The following is a 15,898-nucleotide window of genomic DNA, read 5'->3' on the forward strand; positions in this document are numbered from 1 at the left end:
TCAATGGAAAGCTTATTTAATCATGATGTATAAATCTCAATTTTTTTTTTTTTTTAAATTGACTCTTATGACTGGTTTTGTGGTCCAGGGTCACATTTAAACTGAATGAACTGGTCTTAATAAAGCTAGTGCCCACTTAACTGCTTTTCAGTAATCAGTTACGACTATGGGTGGCCGGACTGGTTTCATCTAATTAATATTCATAAGCCAGGCTGGGACTATTTATAACTATGAGTGTCCAGCAGATACACTACCACTCAAAAGTTTGTGGTCAGTAAAAAAATTTTTAAATTGTAACAATATTTCACATTATTGCAGTTCTACTATATTTTTTATTAAATAAATGCAGCCTTGGGGGGCATAAAAATCGTTCTGTTCCCAATTTTTGTTTTTATTCTTTCAAGACTAATGAAAAAGCTTCTAAGGAGGACCTCTCTCATTAACCTGGCTGAAAGAGTGTAATCTAGTCGGAATCTAGGCACAATATTTTGAATGAAATAAAATATCATTTGAATTTATTTAACATTTTTGAGTCTTTAAATACATGATGACTACACTACTATTCTAATATTACAAAAGCATTCATAAAAGTTCATATATATACACACACAAAACTGTTTGTGAGATATGGCCTGCAGCACATAAGATAATTCAGTTCCTCATCTTGTCCAGCAGGGGGAGCAACATAACATAGTAGTTTTTATTACCTAGGCAGATTTTGTGATTGAAGGTTAAATGTTCAGATTTGACCAAAAGTCACCTGATCAGCAAATCATATTGATGATAGTTATGTTCAATGGTTTTAACCCTATGAAACCAAAAGACTGATGTGGGTTTCTTCACTTAAGAGCACTTCTGGATCAGATTTCATTTTTTAAAAGACCACTATTTATGATTTTGAATGTAATAAATAATTTTATGATGGATTTTCAGTTTCAAAATTAAAAAGCTTGGGTCTAGGACAAAAGTTTAACAATAGAATCTGTAATTACAAAAGTAGGACTTGGAAAAGTAGAAAAAATAAATAAATGAAGGCAAGGGTAAATCCACAATAGTTTAAAATGGGATTTAAATTTGATCTAAAGTTTTAACATTGTGTAACAAAAAGAAAATAGCTGAAACTGGGTTGTTTTAATTGATATAATAATAAATCAACACCTGAGACTGTGTTGACAATGACTGAAGTGACTTGAAGAAACCCTAATTCAAATCTTATACTTGTATAATACCTGAAACAGGCAATTCATTTGAAAAGTTCATCTAGGAATTATCTAATGTACTTTGTTGTATAAATAACATTACAAATTGATGAGTGTTAAGGCCCACTGTTACATTTCTGTGACATAAGTTTGATTTGTGAATGGCAATATGTACAGTCTGTCTCTTAGTTTTCTACATGTAAACGTGGATTACAAAATGAAAAATGACAATGCTCTGGTCACTTCGTTTATTTCCATTCCTGATTCCTCATACCACTGACCTAAAACCAATTCATTTAATTAATTAATTAGTCTAATAAAGCTTACAACTATTTAAATAAGAACCTTAGAGTTCTTATTACTGCTTAAAAAGATCCCTAAATCTGCTTTTCTCACGTCTCACCTGGTTTCCTCATCATTCCAGGCAATCCTCATCCCTTTCCCGCCTCCACCAGCGGATGCCTTTATCATGACAGGGTAGCCTTCAAGAGACGGACACACATTCTCAGTTTGATTTATCACATCACCTTATTCTTGATAGATGAAAACTACTATAAAAATGTCCAAATTTTAATGACCCTTACCAATTTCTCCTGCAATTTTCACAGCCTCTTTTGCATCCTGAAATAAAAAAAAACATCACCTTGCTTAGTAAATGCATAACTGTTTGTGAGATATGGCCTGCAGCACATAAGATAATTCAGTTCCTCATCTTGTCCAGCAGGGGGAGCAACATAACATAGTAGTTTTTATTACCTAGGCAGATTTTGTGATTGAAGGTTAAATGTTCAGATTTGACCAAAAGTCACCTGATCAGCAAATCATATTGATGATAGTTATGTTCAATGGTTTTAACCCTATGAAACCAAAAGACTGATGTGGGTTTCTTCACTTAAGAGCACTTCTGGATCAGATTTCATTTTTTAAAAGACCACTATTTATGATTTTGAATGTAATAAATAATTTTATGATGGATTTTCAGTTTCAAAATTAAAAAGCTTGGGTCTAGGACAAAAGTTTAACAATAGAATCTGTAATTACAAAAGTAGGACTTGGAAAAGTAGAAAAAATAAATAAATGAAGGCAAGGGTAAATCCACAATAGTTTAAAATGGGATTTAAATTTGATCTAAAGTTTTAACATTGTGTAACAAAAAGAAAATAGCTGAAACTGGGTTGTTTTAATTGATATAATAATAAATCAACACCTGAGACTGTGTTGACAATGACTGAAGTGACTTGAAGAAACCCTAATTCAAATCTTATACTTGTATAATACCTGAAACAGGCAATTCATTTGAAAAGTTCATCTAGGAATTATCTAATGTACTTTGTTGTATAAATAACATTACAAATTGATGAGTGTTAAGGCCCACTGTTACATTTCTGTGACATAAGTTTTTCCATTTTCTCGTGAAAAACTTTTTTCAAACTTTTTCTTTTAATTACATCAAATACTTGGAAGACTGCCAGATTTACTCTAAAACAATGGGCAATTACTATGTTGTGTGTTTTTTGCACGTAAAAATAATTTCCAGCCCAAATTGCTGCTGTGATTCCTTTCAGATTGCAAGTTTAGTGACAATAGGTCATATTTAATCTTGTTCTTTCTCACCAGATGTCAAAATACATTAACAGCAGAGCTCTACACTAGCATTAAATGAAGTTAAGCTAAGGTGAGAAATGCAGCAGAAGGGACTAAAGGAGAGATGTTGGCGTGTGTGTGAGAGTCAGACTGTGATCAGTGTGCTGATGTTATCAGGGTCGTTGAGAAGGTTCACAGATGGTAATGCCCATACAATCAGAGTGTCATGCGGCACATCTTTGCTTTATAGAGCCCTATCAGCTCAGGAAGTGTCAAAACGGCCACTACACACGGCCATTAAAAGCCTTTTAAACAGCATGCAGGAGGAGGGGATGGAAGGGGGAGGGAGAAAACGAATAGAGACGAGAGTTTAAAGACGCTTTAGAGGACTGATATGTAGCTTTACTGTAGTTCAGAGCTTTGCAACCAAGCACGTATATGTACACACACACACACTACTGTTGAAAAAGTTTGGGGTCAGTAAGATACTTGAAAGGTTTTTGAAAGAAGTCTCTTCTGCTCACCAAGGTTTCATTTATTTGATGATAAATTGAATACAAAACAGTAATATTTTTTAAATATTATTGTAATTTAAAATAACTGTTCTATGTGAATATATAGTAAAAATTTAATTTATTCCTGTTATGCAAAGCTGAATTTTCAGCATCATTACTCCAGTCTTCAGTGTCACATGATCCTTCAGAAATCATTCTAATGTGCTGATCTGGTGCTCGGGTAACATTTATTATTATTAAATTCAAATCCTTAAATTAGTTATTGAAAACAGTTAATATATTTGTAGAAACTCTGATTTGCTTCAGTATTATTTGATTAAAAGAAAGTTCAAAAGAACAAAACTGATTTAAAACAGAAATCTGTTGTACACTGTAAAAAGTGAGTGTAATTTTAACAGTAAAATATTGCAAAAATGCTAAAGGTTAAAAAAAAAAAAAACTTAATAGGTTAACACTAAGTTCCCGTACTATATACAGGGAAAAACTGTAAAAGATCATGTAGATTTCATGTAATTTTACAGTAAAATGCTGTTAATTGTACAGTTTTTAGAAGTAAAAAGGAACAAATGAATGTACACTACCAGTCAAGTTTTTGAACAGTAAGATTTTTAATGTTTTTAAAGAAGCTCACCCAGCCTGAATTTATTTGAATTTATTTGAGCCAAAGTACAGCAAAAATAGTAACATTTTGAAATATTTTCTATTTGAATATATGTTCAAATGTAATTTATTTCTGTGATTTCAAAGCTGATTTTCAGCATCATTATTCCAGTCACATGATCCATCAGAAACCATTGTAATATTCTGATTTGCTGCTCAAAAAATCATTTATTATTATTATTGTTGTTGTTGAAAACAGCTGTGTAAATTTTTTTTTACTCGGATTTCTTTAAAGAATAGAAAGTTTTTAAGAACAGCATTTATCTGAAAGATAAATATTTTGTAACATTATAAATGTCTTTATCATCACTTTTGATCAATTTAAGGCATCCTTGTTAAATAAAAGTATTAATTTCAATAATTTCTTTAAAAATAAAAAAAAATTATACTGACTCCAAGTTTTTGAATGGTATAGTGTGTAATGTTACAAAAGGTTTTTATTTCAGAAAAAAGTGATCTTTGGATCTTTCTGAAAAAAAAATTGTACTCCACTGTTTTAAATATTGATGATGATAATAATAATGTTTCTTGAACAGCAAATCAACATTGAATTGATTTCTGAAGGATCATGTGACACCGAAGACTGGAGTAATGATGCTAAAAATTCAGCTTTGAAATCACAGGAAAAAATTACATTTTAATATATTAAAATAGAAAGCAGTTATTTTAAATAGCAATTTTTTTTCCACAATATTACTGATTTTGCTGTACTTTGGATCAAATAAATGCAGGCTCGGTGAGCAGAAGCAATGTTTCTTTAAAAAACTTTTAAAATCTTACTGTTCAAAAACTTTTGACTGGTAGTATACAATTTACAGTCAAAAACTGCAAACTGATATTCCCAGAATTCTCTGTGACACTACACATTTGAAAGCATTTTATGTAAATAATCATGTTACTTAATAGTTTTTGTTATCACTGATGATAATGAGAAATGTTTTTTGAGCAGCAAATTAGCATATCAGAATGATTTCTGAAGACTGGAGTAATGTTTGCTGAAAATTCAGCTTTGCATCACAGAAATAAATCACATTTTATAATATATTCACATAGAAAACAGTGGTTTTAAATTGTAATAATATTTCACAAACTGTTTTTATTGTATTTTTGATCGAATAAATACAGTTTTGGTGAGCAGCAGAGACTTCTTTCAAGAACATTAACAAAAATCTTACCAAACACAAATTTTTGAATGGTATAAAGCATGCACTGCACATTATATACTACATAACATATGTATATTATTATCTGCACCACATATGTGACCCTGGAGCACAAAACCAGTCTTAAGTCGCTGGGGTATATTTGTAGCAATAGCCAACAATACACTGTATGGGTCAAAATTATTGATTTTTCTTTTATGCCAAAAATCATTAGAATATTAAGTAAAGATCATGTTCCATGAAGATATTTTGTAAATTACCTACTGTAAATATATCAAAACTTCATTTTTGATTAGTAATATGCATTGCTAAGAACTTCATTTGGACAACTTTAAAGGCGATTTTCTCAATATTTAGATTTTTTTGCACCCTCAGATTCCAGGTTTTCAAATAGTTGTATCTCGCCCAAATATTGTCCTATCCTAACAAACCATACATCAATGAAAGCTTATTTATGCAGCTTTCAGATGATGTATAAATCTCAATTTCAAGAAATTGACCCATATTACTGGTTTTGTGGTCCAGGGTCACATACAGGTGCATCTCAATAAATTAGAATGTTGTGGAAACGTTCATTTATTTCAGTAATTCAACTCAAATTGTGAAACTCGTGTATTAAATAAATTCAATGCACACAGACTGAAGTAGTTTAAGTGATGTACTGTATTTCTGTGTTTTATCAAGATGCTGTTTGTTTAGCTCAGCTAGAAGCGTAATAGAAAATGGTTTTGATAAAGCACCCATCATGAAGTTGGCCAAAAGAAAAAGTGTTTGTGAAATTTTTTTTAAGATAAACAGCATGTGAGAAGTAATGGATGTGAAAAGACTGAGGACAAAAATAAAAATAAAAAAATAAATAAAACATCCCAAACGTTGATCTGACCTTGACCACCCCATCAAATCCTGGGATGGTGTTGACTTTGGCAGCTTTGGCGATGAGTTTGCTCTCGATCTTATCCCCCATGGCCTGGATGGCATGCGTGTCAGGACCAATGAAGGTCACCCCCTCGGCCGCCTGTAGAGAAGGAATTCATAATAAGGCATATTTTATGTCATCGAAGTTATTTATTCTGAGCAGATCTTACCTACAAATCATGACTACAGGCATTAAATCTATTAAGACAACCATCAGAAAATGTCACGTCACGCTGAACGACTCGCATGACTCAGAGATAATCTGATCGTACATCATAATGCACACCCACAGGTTTTATTCCCACATCAAACCTCAACATTACGTGATCCAGCTGTACTCTTCTGGTCATGATAAACTGCTGCGTATAATCATGACCTGACTCCACTTTTGTTCACAGCACCAGTCAAACGTTTGGACACACATGACTGATGTATGTTTCTTATGATCTTAAAGAACATACAGTACCGTTCAAAGGTTTGAGGTCAGTAAGATTTATTATTATTATTATTAAAAGAAATTAATACTTTCATTCAGCAATTATATGCATTATATTGATCAAATGTGAGAGTAAAGACATTTATAACGTTACAGACGATTTACATTTCAAATAAATGCTGTTCTTTTGGACTGTATATCTCAGTTTCCACAAAAATATGAAGTAGCAGAACTGTTTTCAACATTGATAATTAAAATAAATGCTTCTTGAGCTGCAAATCATTATGTCAGAATGATTTCTGAAGGATCATGTGACACTGACTGGAGTAATGGCTGCTGAAAATTCAGCTTTGCATAACAGGAATAAATTACATTTTACAATATATTCACACAGAAAACATAATATAGTTTAAATGGTAATAATATTTTACATTATTACTGTTTTTACTGTATTTTTGATCAAATAAATATAGCCCTGGAGAGCAAAAATTAATTAAATAAACTTTTGACCCCAAACTTGAACAGTAGTGTAAATACAAAGATTTATGAAGAAATACTCAAAATTAGCGTTGTAGACAAATATAAATCTAATTTATGTGTAAATCTGTAAATTTATGTATAAATTATCTCTATATATTATTATGTCTGCAGATACATGTAAACTCATTTGACTTTTTTTTTTAAACATACCTATATAAAACATATTTACTATAAGCACTGGCCATGCACAGCATTTTGAAAATCTAAATCTCTCATCCTCAAAGAGGTAAACGACCAAAACATTTGTTGCCAGGTGAATCAAATCCCTTCACACAAAAAAAAGACCCCCGGGGTATGAACTTGGGTGAAGTAAAGAAAGGTAGCTTCAGGTAATGCCTGCAGAAACATACATCTAAATAACGAAGCCAGAAAAAAGAATGGGAAAAAGGAGATCTGTTCTTTTCTTTGTTAGTCTCGAGAATCGGGAGGCTATTGCTTCCTGGCTAATATACTACAGATAGTATGCCTGAGGCGCGCAGAACCCACGGAGCTCTGTAATTAAAAGAGGGATTTGACCCCACGACTCTTTCAGCTCCAACTGGACCCATGGTGTCATGAGATAAAGGATAAATCTAAATGAGGCCAAAAAAGTGATCTGTTTGTTCTTGACAAGTGCTTGGGAAAAGAAACAAACTAAGGTGTCAACAAAATCAGCTTCTGTAATCAATTAAAGTCAATTACAAATCACTAAAACTAAAGTGGACAAATACTATATGGGAGTATATTTTTCACTGAATCAGAAGTTTGCAAGCCCAACAAATTCTCACCTGTTTGTTGCCAAATATGATAATATGTCATATAAAATAATGTATTTGCTTGATTGAGACAAATGTGGCAAAAGAGTCCAGCAACAAACAACCTTTTAATATCTCAAAGAAAAGAACTCCAGAACAAAAACAAAACAAACAAAAAAACGGCACAAAAACACCAAACAAACCAAAAAAAGCAAAACAACTTCAAAACAAAATGCCAAAAAACAAACCAAAAAAGCATAAAAGAAAACAAATACCAGTCAGCTAAACAAAAAAGAACAAAATAAAAAATAACTCCAAAACAAACAAACACAAAATAAAACAAAAAGAACTTTGAAACAAAATAACAAAAAACTACTACACAACTAAACAAAACAGAATAGAAATAAATAAAAAGCAAAAAGAACTCCAATACAAAACAAAATACACACAAAAAAAAACTAATGAAAAACTAAAAACACAAAAGCTAACTAAACTAAAGGGGTCACATGAAATAAAATACATAAATGGGACACAATATCATGGTTTAAATACACTGACAAATTATGGTGGCCCCAGTCACGCTAGAGACCTTTCCCTCAAACCCCTGTCAGTGTCTCTGCAGAGTTCTGGAAAATCAAATCCAATAAAACGCTTGGGCCTATTCAGATGCCACTCAATCTCTCTCCTCCTCCTGTTCATTTTTATAAGTACCACATGCACAAATGCACATGAGGGACATTCAAAGCGATAGACAACCAGCAAGCTGCTACAACAACAGTAAAAAGAGTCTGAGCTTCTAGAAGTGTCAAGAACTTGTGTACAACTGTGCATGTGAGCGGGGGAACACTAGGATAATGAAAACATCTTGTTCAAGACAACATCCAAAGAGTGAAAAGGCATGAAAACACACACACGCACACTCCACTCAAACTCAATCTCCTCTCTGCTATTGAAAAGCGCTTCTCTTTTAACATGCTAAAGAGGCTGTAGAGGTAATCCTAACAGAGCGCTCTAGGCTGAACTTGCGCATGCCCAGGGGCTCTGGCCAATCGTTTGCGCTGCGTAAAACTGTACTAACAGTTGGGCAGAGGGGGCAGCTATTCAGGATGGGGGGCTCATTCACCTCTTATTCATGTGGGGGGTATTGCTATTCAACTGCTAATGTAATGACATCTTCATTTCCACACACAGAAGGCAGTGGATGGCCCACACATCTGCGCGTGTGTGTGTGTGCACGCATGCGTATAGGGGAATGTAAAAGAGTGACTGGGGGATGGAAAGGTAGAGAGAATTGAGCAGGTACAGATGTTATAAACCAAACTATTTATATTTATTCATAAAGCAGACACTTTTATCCAAAGCAATTAAGTATAGGCTAAGCGGGACAAAAATGTCTGGAAAAAATAAAACAAATGATCAAAAGCAATTAAAACAAAAACTATAATAGCTTAATACTTAACATGAGGTGGACATATGGTTTAAATTAGTTGCTTGTACACTTTCTGTAAGTGTGTGAATCATTGCATTTACTATTTTCTGTAAGCAATGCATTTCTATGGCACTTCTGTCTTGTTTGTAAGCCCACACACAATCTGAATGATTTTTGCACTTTTTTCTGGACTGATTTAGGAGGAAATTAAGTGGGATTTGATCACGGTAAAATTTTAGGGGGATTAATTACAGCAAAATATGTTTAAAAGAGATGAAAGTAGTATTATTAGCTAAAAATGTATTAATGCTACATTGTTTCAAAATTGAATCATATTTAAAGGTGAAGTGTGCAATTTCTGTGTCACTAACAGCAAACAGAACCACAACAAATGACTCAACTTTTTCAGACTAGTTTTACACCTCCACCATCTGCCATTATCAACATAGGCTCACTGGAAATACGTGCCTCTAAATAAATTTCTGCAAAACTGAAAAAACATACCTATACACACACAAATCGCTGCAGTTTCCAGTTGAAATAAACACTAGAGGCAATAAAATTGACAACTTTTATTCCTTTTCACACAAAGTATGATTTGAAGGTCCACAGTTTCGATTAATAAAGCCTAATTTTCTCACAGCTACCTGAGGAATATCATGTTATGAATTCAAAATAATTTTAACATGCTGCAACATTTGAAAACTGATACTTTTGAACGTTAGCGTCACATATCCAGCTTCATATTAATTAGGTTTGTTCGGTATAGCTCACGCAGTATGGAGTTCGACTTGAGAGGTGAAGAGCTCGGGTACGAATCCCGTGAAACTACGGTTCCACAAAACAGTTCAAACCTACATATAAGAAAGTTCAAATTGCACGGTTGCATCAACAAAGCCGTTTTTATACAAGTTTTGCATTTGTTAATGCTATCAGGTAGGTTTATGGTTGGGTTTGGTGTAGGGGATATTTCCAACACGATAGAGCATTAACTTTTAGAGACACTCCTGGGAAATTTGAATTATGAACCACCGCACCGTATCGGAATCAATGTAATAAAAACACAGCAATATGTGCCTGTACCAACGTAACAAAAATGTGCCAGGGTCACGTCTTGAACCTGCGTTTTAGCTCAACTCACTGGACATTTCACTTTGAAGCTGCCTTGAAACGTGCAGTAAGGAACGTAATAATGGTGTTGCAGAAATGCATTTAGAGGCACGCATTTCCAATTAGCCTGGGTTGGCCATTATTCAAGTTAAACAGGTATTCAACCTACAAACTCACAAAACTGGTCAAGACAATGCTGTTATGGACAGTCAAATTGAAATAGAAAATAAAGTGAAAATTGCATTAATTGCATTACACCAAATAAACAAAATAGTGTTCTTTTTAGCAACGTCATATGACCCCTTTAAAAACACTATAAACAATTTAGTTCATTATACTACTGTTATCAGCCGTCAAGTAAGGGAGTAGATAGGATCTACCTCTTTTGAATAAGTACTTCTTGACTGTTAAAAAAATGCATTCGATAGTATATAAGTATGTCGTATGAATGTAATCTGGCAATACTACATTCGTCATGTGTCATTGTCATGCGACCTACAGCATCAGTTGCCATTTACAACTATATTCACTGGATCCGCACTTCATAAGAAATAAGTAGGTCACTGGGTGCTATTGGCCTTATGTTTTATGAATACTAGGCTACTCTTTTCATATACTGTTGTTTGTTTATTATATAGTAGGAAAGTATGCATATTTGGACGTAGCCAAATTCTTTTTTTCTCCTTGGTTGGCTGTGCGAAGTATTAACCTCAAATCTGCCTAATTTAAAAACTGTTTTGAAGAAAAATAATACATACATTCTGCAAAGTCACAGTCCATTCCAGCCCATGCAACACTTAGCAAAGGATTGGTTGGTGCCCTTAGTGATGCAGAAATTCCACACTTCAACTTTAAGTATATTTCCATTTATAGTAGAGTTTTGCTATAACATCACATATCACATCAATAAACATGAGTTGTAAAGCATTTTCTGGAGTAGATGCATAGCTCCAAAACCCCAAAACAAAAACACACACAAAAAAAAAACATTAAATAAAATAAAAAAAACAAAAACAACTTCAAAACAAAATGACAAAAAATTATTTTAAAAAAACACACAAAAAAACAGTAAACTAAACAAAACCGAACAAAAAAAAGAAGAACTTTGAAACAAAATAACAAAAAAACACAAACAAATCCTCCCAACATGACAAAATAATAAATTAATTAAAACAAAACAAAACACCACAACACAAACAAACAAACAAAAAACCCATAAAAAGCCACTAAACATAACAGAATAGAAATAAATAAAACAAAAAATTAAAACAGAAACACAAAAGTTAACTAAACTAAAGGGGTCACATGAAATAAGCATTTTCTGGAGTATATGCACAGCCTACTCATGTAATTCTAATGACTGAGTTACAAACAAAAATGCAGCAAAATTCCTCTAAAAAAAACAGCTTCTATTCATTAGTTGCTAGGCAGATTTTCCTCATAATGACGATGTAGAACAGTCAGAAAAAAAGTCAGAAAAACAGTAGTTTGTGACTTATTCACTGCAGGATAACAGTCAAATCAAAATGTGTCCTTTACATCAATGCAGTCGACAACCTTAAAGAGACATTAAACAATAAATAAATCTGGGTTCAGCGGAGCTGATTCCGGTCCCTGACTGCTTAATATTTAACACTTATTTTGACCTGCTGATTAATTTTTAACAGGCTCTGTTGATTACCAGTATGATGTTATACCGAAAGCCTTCAAAACTGCACCAAAAAAGCTCATTTATTTTAGATTTTTAGCTGAAAATTTGATCTAAAACTACTTCTAGGCAACCTATCAACGTGAGCCCGCCGTTGCTGTGACAACACCCCATGTGTGTTTCCCTCCTGCCTGAATGTGATTTATATCAAAGGAGATCTAGCGAGCACATCAGCGCAGCTGCCAGGAGAGCCTCACGTCGTACTACACTAAAGAGAGTAAGACACGTAACGCATGATACACGCACCAGAGATGTGTATATTGTACAATAAATAACCATGATTGACTATTGTGGACAAAAGTAACAAGGAAAGAAGAGACAGAAAGAGAGGCATGTTGTCTTCCCTCATCTCTATTCTCTGTTTGTTCATCTTTTCTCTGTTCTACAATGCAGCAAACCAAGCAAAAAGAAGATATCTTGCAGAAGAAATCTGGAATCCTAAAAAAAGCGAAAATATCTAGATCAAAAAAAGAGAGTGACGGCCCCATGCGAACTCTCTGTGTGTGTTTGAGGCCTGCCGTGACACGAAGCATGTCCTTATTTAGTCAGAATCGATTGAAGGGTTAAAAAAAGATGGTAGCTGCTGAGTTTAGTTGCCATGGCAACACTGAGGCACAGTTGGAGGTTGGCACATGCATTTGTCAGTACTGGAGAGCTTGGCTTAATTATTTTGGGGCACAGCGGTTAAAGGGATAGTTCACCCAAAAAAATTTAATTTTATTAAACATTTGTTAATTTAACGTTGTTTTAAAACTATATTACTTTCTTCCATGGAAAACATAATAAACAATTTTTGAATAATATTCTGTATGTTCTTTTAACAACAAAAAAAGGAGTAGTAGTTTATAGCATTATTTATGCTTATTTATTTTTAATAAGAAACCCTCCGAAATTGTCCATATCTACCCTAGCTTTCCATGAGGGTTTACGAGACTTAGCAATGGCCAATTCTTGAACGAATCTGACTTTTAGAGTCAAGCATTTTTTTAATGAATCAGTTGATTTGGTTCACAAAACCAGTCTGAATTAGAACTGACAAAATCAGATTTGACTCTTAGCACCTAACATTTCTCTGGAGGGGAAGAATATTAATAAACAATTTGGTCTGTTCCTCAAACAAAGCTATTGCATTAATTAGGGATGCACGATATTGGATTTTTGCCGATATCCGATCATATACCGATATTTTTCCAACTCATTTTGGCTGATAGCCGATACCGATATATATCCTTTTGCTTGGAAACAACACCAAGTCTCTCCTATGTGGAAATTATAAGGAAATTATTTTTAATTTTGGTTAGTTTTTAACAAGAACTTATTTGTTAGAATTAAAAAAAACAATAATTAAGTTCTTTTAACTATAAATAAATCGCTGCATTTTTTTTTTAGAAAGATGCAGTAGTAACCTTAACATTTTATTTTAGGATTTAACATTTGTAGATGGTCTAAAGCCAAATAGTAGTAAAAATTCTAAAAATCTTTTAGGGCTCATAATTTGTTTTAAAATATATAACATATTACACATTCATGAATAAATCAGTATATATTAAATTATTTAATTTACAAGTGTCATGTTTGTGATTTTATTTTTTTCATGTAAACTATAGCTTCTGACCTTTAAATCAAAACATACTCACGATTTTATGACATCAATTACTGCTTTATTTAATCAGAAACACAGTCTAAATGTTATTTGTGTTTTAATTCAGAAGATTGGTAGAAAGCTGTTATAAGTTTGTGTAGAACACTTTCATGGTGCATTTTGTGTCCTTTTAGAAGCCTGAACACTCCAGTCCCCATTAAAGTTATTCTATAGGGAAACAATTATCAGGTCATTTTTGGGTGAGCTATTTCTTTAGGATCATTGAATATCAACCACCTACACTACATTCAAAGTCTTGGGATCAGTTCTATTTTTTTTTGTGAAGAAATACCTTTACTCCGAAAGCATGCATTAAACTGCTCAAAAGTGACAGTAAAGACATTTATAATGTTACAAAAGATTTATTTCAAATACTCTTTTGAACTTTCTACTCATCAAATAATCATGTATTAATATAAAATGGAAAAATGTATCTTGGTTTCTACAAAAAATACTGATATTACAAATGATATCAATAAGCATTTTTTTGTTGAGCAGCAAATCAGCATATTAAAATGATTTCTGAAGGATCACTGGAGTGACTGCTGAAAACTACGCTTTGCATCACAGGAATGAAATACATTTTAACATATAATCAAATAGAAAAGAGTTATCTTAAATTATAGTAATATTTCACAAATAAATGCAGCCTTGGTAAGCTGAGGAGATGTCTTTTAGAGACATTTAAAAAATCTTATGACCACAAACTATTGAATGGTAATGTAAGTTCAGTCAATATCACATAAATGGACTTATACAACTGGTTAAATTCTAAGAAATACAGCACTGTCCTTCAAAAAAAAAAAAAGAACGAATGTGATTGTGGAATGAGTCTCTTTATCAAATGACCCTTTTGGCCTTTCTGCCTTCATTTGGGTTGCAAATAATCTTCTCACCTTAGAACTCACACCTTTAATTAAATTACTACTGGGGGGTCCGAGCTGTTAATTACAAAAACTGTGTGTGTGTGAGTGTGTGTGTGTGTGTGTGTGGGAGGGAGGGACACTGGCCAATGTAGAACAATAAGTGAAGGGGCTATTCTGCCCCCAACTCTAACACAAACTCATTTAAATATTTCTTTTCTTTAACTATCCACATTTCTTTTTCTTTCAGGGAAAAGGCAAACTCACCAGTCTCTTGGCAAACTCCTTATTTTCAGACAGGAATCCATAGCCAGGATGAACCTATAAGAGAGAGAAAGAAAAAAATATTTACCTACATGCATCTACAGAATAATACAGGCGACATCTAACAGCTTCATTGCATCAACTCAGTTTATAGATAATAACACTGTCCAGGGCACCATGTTAATAACATATGACCCTGTTTACACCAACATGGATTAGGCTTCAACTGTTCTTAAGTCCCCTGTGTTTTACCTTACACACACACACACACACTCACAGCTTGAGCTCCAGTCTGCTTGATGGCGTTCATGATAGCATCCATGTTCAGATAACTTTTACTTGTAGGGGCAGGGCCAACACACACAGCCTCATCAGCCACCTTCACGTGAACCTGAGGGAATGAAAAAACACACAGGAAAATTGTTGAAATCCTTATTTTTAAAAAAAACGTTTCGTTTTTTTAACTGTCGGGAAAAAACTGGTTTACTTATGATTTATTTACTTTTTTTTTTTACATTTTGTGACTTTCATTTCTGCAATTTGTCGACACTCTGATGTGTTGTGGCATGTGTGTACAAACTTATTTAAATTGTGATCTTTGAGGGTCAATTTGACCTGCTTTTTTCATTATTAATGGAAACTGCACAGACTGGGGTGAACATTAGATCACTCTCACCCAAAGCAGTTATTGTAAATGAAATGATCACAGATAATCGTTTTGATGTACTCTGCTTGACTGAAACCTGGCTAAAACCTAATGATTATATTGGTCTAAATGAGTCTACTCCACCAAGCTACTATTATAAGCATGAGCCCCGTCAGACTGGTCGTGGTGGCGGTGTTGCAACAATATATAGTGATATTCTCAATGTTACTCAGAAGACAGGATACAGGTTTAACTCATTCGAAATACTAATGCTTAATGTTACACTGTCAGATATGCAAAAGAAATCTATCGTAGCTCTTGCTCTGGCTACTGTGTATAGACCACCAGGGCCGTATACAGATTTCCTAAAAGAATTTGCAGATTTCCTCTCAGACCTATTGGTTACTGTTGATAAAGGAAGAAAAAAAACATTTGTTTGACGCATTATGTGCTTAATTTCTAAAAACATATTATATTATGATGTTTAAAG

At 33.3% G+C, this 15,898-nt stretch overlaps 1 protein-coding gene across 1 annotated transcript in view; it reads right to left on the bottom strand.

Annotated features, from left to right (window-relative positions):
* Window positions 1-15,898, bottom strand: part of pcca (propionyl-CoA carboxylase subunit alpha) — a 51,343-nt gene that overhangs the window by 26,364 nt on the left and 9,081 nt on the right. Inside the window, 6 exon segments of the mRNA XM_016277041.1 lie at window positions 1,123-1,200; window positions 1,596-1,681; window positions 1,784-1,820; window positions 6,005-6,136; window positions 14,766-14,819; window positions 15,040-15,153. Coding sequence (XP_016132527.1) covers window positions 1,123-1,200; window positions 1,596-1,681; window positions 1,784-1,820; window positions 6,005-6,136; window positions 14,766-14,819; window positions 15,040-15,153 — 501 coding nt within the window.

Source organism: Sinocyclocheilus grahami, unplaced genomic scaffold (assembly GCF_001515645.1).
Source record: "Sinocyclocheilus grahami isolate Dianchi unplaced genomic scaffold, SAMN03320097.WGS_v1.1 scaffold108.1, whole genome shotgun sequence".
Classification (NCBI taxonomy): Eukaryota; Metazoa; Chordata; class Actinopteri; order Cypriniformes; family Cyprinidae; genus Sinocyclocheilus; species Sinocyclocheilus grahami.